Source organism: Apis dorsata, unplaced genomic scaffold (genome assembly GCF_000469605.1).
Source record: "Apis dorsata unplaced genomic scaffold, Apis dorsata 1.3 scaffold_254, whole genome shotgun sequence".
In the NCBI taxonomy this organism is placed as follows: Eukaryota; Metazoa; Arthropoda; class Insecta; order Hymenoptera; family Apidae; genus Apis; species Apis dorsata.
The window spans coordinates 432,791-442,742 of record NW_006263532.1 but is presented as its reverse complement, the minus strand read 5'-3'; the positions used below and the strand labels follow the sequence as shown (position 1 = coordinate 442,742).

At 36.2% G+C, this 9,952-nt stretch overlaps 1 protein-coding gene across 1 annotated transcript in view; it reads left to right on the top strand.

The window, feature by feature from the left end:
- Positions 1-9,952, top strand: part of LOC102677799 — a 24,652-nt gene that overhangs the window by 10,052 nt on the left and 4,648 nt on the right. Inside the window, exons 2-4 of the mRNA XM_031510681.1 lie at positions 5,247-5,421; positions 6,741-7,014; positions 9,714-9,952. Of these exons, the coding sequence (XP_031366541.1) occupies positions 5,285-5,421; positions 6,741-7,014; positions 9,714-9,952 (650 nt within the window). The 5' untranslated portion in view covers positions 5,247-5,284. The remainder of the gene's footprint in view (positions 1-5,246; positions 5,422-6,740; positions 7,015-9,713) is intronic.

The following is a 9,952-nucleotide window of genomic DNA, read 5'->3' as shown; positions in this document are numbered from 1 at the left end:
TTTTTTTTTTTTTTTGCGATTTTTACAAGATACGTAGAAAAGGAAGGGATTCGCGAACGTTCTAAACTTGGTCTTGTAAGCGGAATTCTCGACTCGAATGCTTTCAAGTACCTTTTCCAGGATAATTGAAAATCTACTCCTGTGGTTTTTTCCGTGGTCGAAGTGCTTTCGCTTCTTTCTCCTCCTCTTCTTTCCCTCTACCACTCGAAAACGCGAATTATGCATGCACCCCATCCTCAGCGATGAGACTGAACGCACGGTGGAGAGACCTGTGCCATCCCTATGTTTGATATAACATCACGTGGAATCCCACGTCGAACATTCTGCCACGATATCTCTCAGGATTGAATAAAATATCGAATTATTTTCCCCTGTCAGATCAATTGCGGGTGGTCTCGAAATTCAATTTCAAAATTTCTTAATTAATTTCTCAAGTATTCGTAATAGCTTGATTAACGGGGAAAAATATTTATTGAACTTATTTTCCAAAGAAGATATTACATACGCGCGTCACGTTTATGATATTTATCGATCCTATCAACGATACAAAATTTCAATATTCCTCTCTTGAGAATTTGGACAATATACGGCACTCGTAGCGCGGTGATAAGGGTAGTCTACCAACCACTTGTACACGCTAAATGTATAATTTCGCAGGCTAGACAGGTTATCGTAGGCGAAGACAACGATCGAAATAGCAATATACGATTGTCGGAGAGAACTTGATTGAAAAATGCTGGTCGATATCGTCTATGAACCGGCCAATAATATGCCCGATACAAAGTTTTATGGTTTGCCGTGCATTCCATGGGGAAATCATCTGGGAAATTCCACGGCGAAATTTCAGCCAACTTTGAACCTCTATCAGCATGATCTCGCATAGAGGATTTGTCGAGTTACGTGATTAATTAATCTATGAAACTGTATGAGAAGGATTACCAAGAATCGATCATTAATATTATCCGTATCTTGTTGAACGTACATCTGTCCCAATCGTCTGAGCAACTATTTCATCTTGAAATAACTGAATTATTAATTTCACAATGAAATTACAAGTCTTGGCAGTGACTCGAATTGTTAAGATCCCGTGACGACACTTTAGCATATATATATGTATATATTATGTATGCAACGAACTTTATTATATTTGGACACGATACTTTCGTCCTATCTACCATAATTACGCAAGATTGTCATTTTTCATCGTTACGCAATTAGTAATTACGCAATTACGTAACGAAGAGAAGCATCCATTGCTATGGAGGGACAATCGAAGGACGGTGAAATCGTGTAAAAAGGATGCGGGGAAAATTATCATGGAGTGGCGAGCACAATAGCGCGATCCTCGAAAATCCAGGCGTAATTCAACGATGACCCGAGCTTTAAGAGCTTTCGAACGTATACCGTTCCTTCACGAGCATTTTCTCCTCTTCCAAGAGTCCAGATAACCACGCCGTGTTGACTTAACGCCCCGTTCCCATTGTATTTATCTGGCAACGAACACGAGAGCCAACCGGATAATACCGACATTGTGTGCTCGCGTGGAATATTGCACACATTTATATGCAACATTGGCGCTTACGTTAACTGTGAATAGGCGTGGATACTCCGCTCAACGCTTTGGAAAGCACCACTTCGTGTACTTGCGGGGACCATGTTCTTTGCGAATCATCCGCAGGGGAAATATTTAAAGCGAATTGCTCGTTAGAATAATAACTCTTAGCCCTTGGATGGCGAGAGATGAAAAGAAGGAGACGATTACTGGAGGTTTCAATCGATACCTGGCGAAAACAAACGCATTTTAAGTTTACCGCGAATATTCCATTTTATTGTTATAATTTATAAATTTTCTACCATTCAATCGTTTTTGTTATTGCTGGTTTTAGCATAATGTCTTGGTTTATTTGCAAGGTGTGTTTAAGTATGTTAAGTGAAATGTGAGAATATAAAATTGAACAGTGGAAACGAGAATATTGGAAAAGAGGAACGTGTGCGTAGCAAATAAATTAATAATATCGAAAGTAATAATTTTATTCTATATAATAGTTGTGGTACAATTTTAATTTACAATGACTATTGAATATAATTAATAATTTCGTAAAGAGCATTTCAACGAGTTTTATTATACAGCTTTGTAATTTCACTAGTATGATGATCGTAAAATCGTAACACACCGAATTGTTCATAAATCAATGAAATGACAGTCATTAGCTAGATTTTCTCGTAAATAAAATTAATTTCAACTCCGTCTAACCCAACATTAATGGTATTTCACACTCGACGGTTTCATTGAATTGTGCATTTGCATACTTCATTCTAATTGCTACGTACTTTTAAAAGTTTAATTAAATGCCCGACGTGTCATGTGTCACTGCCAACATTCGATCAAAAATTCCTATAATTTTATTTCTTTATCTCCGTACAACGTATGCTCGTAAAATAAAAAGATAATTAAATCAATTTAAAAATATAAATTCGAATAAAATCTTCCAATGAATATATTATTTTTGACAAATAGTTTAGAAATATTTCTTCTAAATCTTGTATACAATTCTTGAATATATATTTATGAAAGGTCAAGAGAGATCGATAAATGGAAACTATTGCAAATCGCTCTGCTTCACCGCTATTTCGTTCTTGGACACGTAACCATAAATCTTGATCAGTCGACTCGAAGCATCTGTTTCGATCGGATAATTCTCGTTTCGAAAAACCGCAGTGCGTCCCACTCGTAAATTCCGATCACAATTTACAATTTATGGAGTGACTTTAGCCACGCGCGAACACGTTTTCGAATTACAACTGAGAAACGCGCAAAAATCTCCGCACAATTTATTTCCATGTTCATTTATTCGTAAAATTCTGTCACGTGCAATATTCTTCTGTTGCAGAAATTGAAAAACCTTTTTTACACTGAAATTATTGAAATGTTTTAATATTTTATCGTTAATTATTTATTTTTAGTTGAAATTATTTTCGTATTGTTTGAACAATGGGTCATAAAATATGAAAATATTCATTTTCGTAAGAAAATTTTTGAAACGCAATTAATATTCAATATAGACAACAATGTTGCTTCTATATAACTATGCATTTTAATCGAGCTATTATCCTTAAAATTTATTTAAAGTAGGTATATGTTATATATATAAATAACGTTATCATCAAAGATATTCTTCTTTGGTGATGACATATATATTGTAATGCAAATATAAAATATTCCAAGGAGTTGATTTATTTATCCATATAATTTTTGTTATATCTTATAAATGGTATATCAATGTTGAAAATAGAAAAATAGAGGAAACAGAATTCTTGGAGTTATCTTTCCGAAAATGGAATATTCTGGAAATTTTCAATTTATAAAAAAACATTTCTCATTAGAAAAAAATAAATCAAAGTTTTCTTTTGATTCTAAATATAAATATAAATATAAATTGATAAAGTTAGTAGATATTAAATACAAAATTGTTTCTCGTGAAACATTTGCTCGATAGAGGGTATATTTTACAGAATTTTTTCACGTGTATAAATTCTGCGTTACATTTTATATTTTTTTCGTTAAATAACATCGTATGTCTTTGACAATGTTCAGTGATGAAAGAATAAACCGACTGCAACATTTATTTATAGAGATCGTAAAAGGTTAAATATTCAATTTTTGTGTACTATATGTTTAAAAGTTAGATATCGATTAAACTTGAAACTTGAAGATAATAAATTTTAATTTCATTGAATGCTTTTTCACTCTTGTTTTCCATTCCTTCTAAATAAAAATGTTTGTTTTATTTTGTTATATTTTCGTGATTCTCTCGCGGAATTCCATTAGAATTAAATATAATGGTACGCAAGTGTAATCATCTTCGATAGATGAATAATAATTTTTTTCACAATATACGACGCACTTCCATCACATTTACGCATGGACCACGTTAATGTTCATTTAAAACTTTATACGTTCTCATCAACACATAAATTGGTTACGCTTCGGAAAATTTTTATCGATGCTCCAACTTAAAATAGAGTTCATTATTGCTAAATATCAAATATTGGACTTTATTGGCTTCCAACGATATAGATGTATTTATGAATTACGAAAGTGTAAGAAGTTTTATTTAATTAATCGTATACGGATAATTAAACATTATTTTTAGCGTTCTTTTTGATTGAAAGAACTCGAAATAACTTTTAACGGCGCGATAAACTAATAAACCGGTCGATAGTTTTATCGAATAGAACGTTCAATGATACTTTCGAATGGAAATAGAAAAAACGTTTCATAGTTCTTTGTGTTCAATGGAAAATCGTTTCAATTGAAAGAACAAAAAGGAACGTTTATAGAGACGATACAGTGCTGACACAATGCCGCAAGTTTTTAACAGTGAAACAGAAAGAAAAAAAAAAAAAAAAAAAGGGAACGACATTTTCGGTCCTATTTGCCAAGATTTCCCTTCCTCCCCCCCAGTTCTATTTCAAAGAGGACTGAAAGCATGGCGGGCACAGTGTCAGTAGTAAATTTTTTTCCTGATCCGACACGAGCCCCGAGAGAAGAATCCACAAGCCGACAATTACCATCCTTTTGCCTTTAAAGTTTTAAGAATAGTTTCTATTGAAACATATTGCCTAACGTTTAACACGAGATCGATTATCGTCCCCACGAAGATGTCTATTGAGATCCCAATCGAATTATTTCGATTACATTTCCTTGTTAGAATTTCTAGAACAAGTATCGTTAAATTTTAACGATCGAATGCACATGTCCCATCCGCGCAATGGTAAACTTTTTAGTACAGAAAACTGTCATATATAATTTCGAGACCGTGGTCATCACAACTCGATAACACGAAAGTGGAGAGGAACAATGATAACGCTAGAATCGTAAAAAAAAAAAGTTTCCTTCGAAACAAATTAATTCATCCAAGAGCGCGAAGAGAAATAAAACTGATGAAAATTAAATTTGATGGCGTCAAAATCGTAAAAAGAAAGCTACGTAAATTCGATATTGACGTGGGGAGAGAGGCAAAAAAATTCTGCACATTTGACAACGAGAGATTTATCATCATTTTCATAATATTAACGCAGATTAATCCATCCATTTTCCTGTTTTACTTTTTCCCATGTTTCAATAAATCTTCAACGAGTTCAATAAATTGTGGCGACAATCACGATAATTGTGCACCATTCGCGCGGATTTTTTTCTATTCGAAGAGAATATTTAAGCGACCTTTGTTTTTTTGCGATTACAGGATGCTGGAACGACAGGATTCCACTTGCACCGGTTAAAATGAATCGCAGGGAAGACCCGCTGTTGCGGCAGCATCGCAATCGCTTGCTGCAATTAGCGGAGGTGACAAACATCAAGCCTGGCCGTGGCAGCGGGAAAAGACGAGGCCAGAGGCAGTCGTACGGTTTCGGACCCAGGTCAGTTTGATGAAATATCTCGATCGTAATGTAACTTATTATTATAACGTTTGCTACAAAAATCAAGAGACAAAGCTTTCAACAATTATTAATACTTGCGAGAAAATAGTGCATTATTTACACAAGTGAAATCAATTCAAGGGAAGCATTAGGGAATAGTAAATATTTTAGTAGACAATTATTTATTCATTCTAAAGATATATTTTTTAACATCTTTTAAAATTTTTGAAATCAAAGATGAACAAGAAGCAGGAGAAAAGAACGTATAATAGAGTAACGATCTTGGAAACGGTTTCTGTGTATCGAATTTTTTCCCTCGCCTCGTTTATATATTCGTCTTCATTACAGCCTCGACTACAATAGATCCCCGGAGCTGGTCTGCCGTCGACATTTTTATTACGAATCCGCCCGTTCCTTTCTTACTTTTCCTCTCTCCTTTTCCTTTTTTTTAAATCGTTTTTAACGTATTATATGAGTAGAAGAGGAGGAAATCTCGGACAAAAATATCAGGGGACAGTAAACTATCCGTGGCTTTCAGCGGGCTTGCATAATTAACCCTTTTAAGCCGGCATTACGCGTGTCGACGTGCGCGACATTGCATTCACCGTGCATTTCACTGATCCGCCTTCTGGCCCATTCTTTGTCTCACCCTCCCTTTTGTTCCCACCATCATGCTTCTGCTCTTTCACTGTTCCACGCTCACCACCCTTTCCCCAATGTCCCTTGACGAAATTCCTTTCACGCGAGAAGAATCTCGACACCCCTGGAGACATCCTCATGAAGAACGATGGAGATCGCGTATCCTCTATAAATATTAATCGTATTCCACTATTGTTGATTCTCGTCGCGGAGTCGAGTCGAGGATTTTGACTTGCAAACAATCGAGAACACCGTCAAATACGATGGTATCGAGCCGAGGGAAATCGTTATCGACTTAAAATCGTTATCGAGTTGACAGCATATTATCAGATCGGTAATTGATCGGCATATTCGCGCCATCGACAGTGACAGAACACCGATTCAATTCTCTATTCATGAATTAGACGTTATATACAAACAATTGTACATTCACGTGAAAAAATCCAAATAGAATTGACCGATTCCTGATTAGCTATGAATAAAATATCGGTAGATGGTTACTTTATACGTGAAAATAAGCAAAAAATGTGGAATAAAATTTTATCAAAATAAAATCCTTTTAAATTTTTCGAGAATGAGATGTTATAAGGTTAAATAAGCACATTTCAATTAAAATATACGTAATTAATACGAATATGGCGGGAATTTTAATTTAATAAAAAGAAATCGATCTGTTCCAGCAATGGCGGTTCGAGTACCGGTAGCCGTATCACTCTTCAGGATATCGTGAGAAGTGATCCTGGATACACGCCAAACATCGAGCATTTAGTTTTCCCGGAGCGCAAAAGCAGTAATCCGAATCTGGCCAAAACAGCCGAGGAATCGCCGCCAAACAAATCCAAAGTCAATGCAACCACCTCGGGAAGATCTAGACTCGCTGAAGTGTTCTCCAGGCATTATTCGAGAGGCTCGTCCCAAGACTCTTCTGTTACATCCAGAAAGAATCACTTAAACGTAAGTAATTTCATTCTTAATAAAATGTTTAAATGTTTCTTTAAACATTTCTATCATTATATTCTATAAATCTATTCTTCCATCTTTTTTTTTCTTTGAAATATCTAAAAGATTGACATTTTTTAGATATATAAGCTTGAAATATAATCTTTAATAGCTAATAATTTTTTCTAAGTTTTAAATTTAAAACTTGAGAACAACTTGTTGTAGAATTTTAATAATCGTATTCGGTTCTAATATCATTCGTTTAGAAAATTTAATAATCAAACTATATATAAAAATTTTGCACAGCTTCGTTTGAATATCCTGTAACGATAAAAATAGTATTTAACAATCTTTAGCGATCGATCACGTCTCTAATGCACAATTGGCAGCTCTTCCTGTTTATCGGTATCCCCGGATACGCGATCTTCTTTCCGTTGCACAACAAACAGGCCTCGGAATTCTGCACTGTCGAATAGTTACGACATTGCAATGGACTATCGATGCCTGTAATAATATTAATCGATGATTTTCAGAAATACAGGAAACGATAGAAAACAAAGTTTCGCCGTAGAAACGCGATAAATCCAGTTTTACGGCGGTTGAATTATCGACCCGACCTAGATATTCCACTCGATTTCTATCCTGTTTCGAGGCTCGAGGTCGTTTCAATTTTTCCACGTTAGGTAAACAACCAAGTTGCCGAAAGAAATCGGACGTGCACGCGTAATAAAACGCTGCGACGACCTCGATTTCTTCATATTTCTTATCAACGGCGCCAATTCGGTGGCTGGAGGAGGGAAAAGAAGAAGAAGAAAAGAGAAAAGAAAAAAAAAGAAGAAACGCGATGGAACACTGGCCACAATTAATCGGCGAGAATCTGATGGCTTAAGATATCTTTCAAGCGATAGGATTCTCTCCGGTTTGTTACGACTCCTCTCGATCCACGATGGATCGGCGTGGTGAGACGGGTTTCTTCGGCGTAGCTCACGACAAAAATAAAAATACTTTCATCGAAGGAGTTGCGTAGCCAGTCTCTCGCACCTCGTCCGTATTTGGAAGTAGAAACAGCCGGCAACCTGTGTTGTGAGTTTAGTTCGTCTGGTGTTGCGACGCGCCGACATTACCTCGTCACGATTACTTCCAGAATACTTTTATGTAATCTCGACCAGGTTTGATTTTCGATGTGTCGCGATGAATTATATTCGACGATATTGAATTTTCCATTTTCAAATATGCCATCGTTGCAAATGAAAGATTTAAGTTTCGATGAGATGATAAAATGAAAGATGGGATTTTAATTGGAATATTAGAAGAATATTGCCAGGCTTTTCGTTTTTGTTATTTTTAAATAAGTAAATAAAGAGAGTGACTTTAAGGAAAACATTAATTTTTATTAGAATAAGAAATATATCGTAAGTCGATAATTCTATTATTTTTTTCTAAGTAGATAAGAAAAAGGGTACAACAATTAATGACTGGTAAAAAGAAAACAATTACAGTTAATATCGTTTTGACGAGGATCGCAAAATAAACCATGTACGGTGAACAGAATCGAAAGAATGCAAAGGGGGAGGGCACGGATGCGATTAACAAAGGCAAAAATGGGCAATAAACCCTCTCCTCTCGATATTCCGCGAATCTTAAGAAATTCTATGGCGATTTCCTCGAAGCGATCATCGAATCTCGAATTCCCTGGTTGAAGAATGCGAATTCTCCATCGAGCGGGAATACTAGCTTGTCGTTCATCGAAGGATGCGGATAAAAGGAGTGAAAAAAATAAACAGAAGACGATGAAAAGACGAGACCAATAAGAAATCTTCGACAGCCTATGCTGAATCGATTAGCTTCCCCCCTCGAAGGAATAATTGAAAACGTCAAAGAAAAGAACTCAAATACGTTTCTATTTATTCTAACCGCATCCAAGTTACCACATTAGGGAGCGTCATTTACGGTATCGTTCTGAATGTGCCAAGTCCGAGAATTCAAGGAGAAAACGTTGCTCGAGCCTGTTAATTATTATTTATTTCGTTGATACATCCTAAGATTTATAGTTAAAATATAACTTGTGCAAAAATTTTAAATGCTAGACTTAACGATCTTTCGTTAATAAATAAATCCTGCTCTATTTAGCGAGGTTTGAAAGCCGAAATGACAAAAAATTTGTCACGACCTTCACCTCGATACTTCAAATCCCAACAGAAGTTGAACTCAATTTCTTACAGTGCGCACCTTGAAACATTTCTCTCGCTATATATTATTATAACTTTCCTCCCGTTTCATTAAAAAATTATTAGCTACGTAAAGTTCGCACCTAGATAGATCCTCCCCCATTTTTGTTTCAAATTTAATTTCTCCCGAATTATGGTAATTTCACACGACTTACGTAAATTGAATAGAGAGAATTTCGTGACGATTAATTTTATATCCACCACGATCTTTGTATGAAAGATACATCAAAAGAACGTATTAAAATTCACTTTACGTTATATTCCAAAATATTCCAAAATTGTTGTAAAGATTACTGATCGAAAATCATCGAAATATTCTCTCTCAGCAACCAAGATCAGCAACCGAGATGAAAAAATCGATAAAAGTAAACTCGTTACGTTTTTTCCCCCCCCTACAGTTTTCCAGCCAACCGTTCCTAAAAGTTAAAGTCAATCCCTGGCCATCTCGATCGAGCAAACTCGACTGATTTGAATTTCTGATCGCAGAGCACGTCACTGGACAGCGGAGGGACGGTGGTGGTGTCCCATCAGGCAACAGGGTCGAGCGTATCAACGGTGGTGACGAGAGGCGGCGGTCGTCGTTGGTTGTCGCAGAGTTCGCAATCCTCGAGGCAACATTCGGCCGAGGACGGGGTACGTGGGGGCAACGTGGGCGTCATAGGGCCCGTTTCGACCTCGTCCTCGAGCCAGGCCCCTGCTCCCGCCCTGCCACCTTGTAGAGTCAG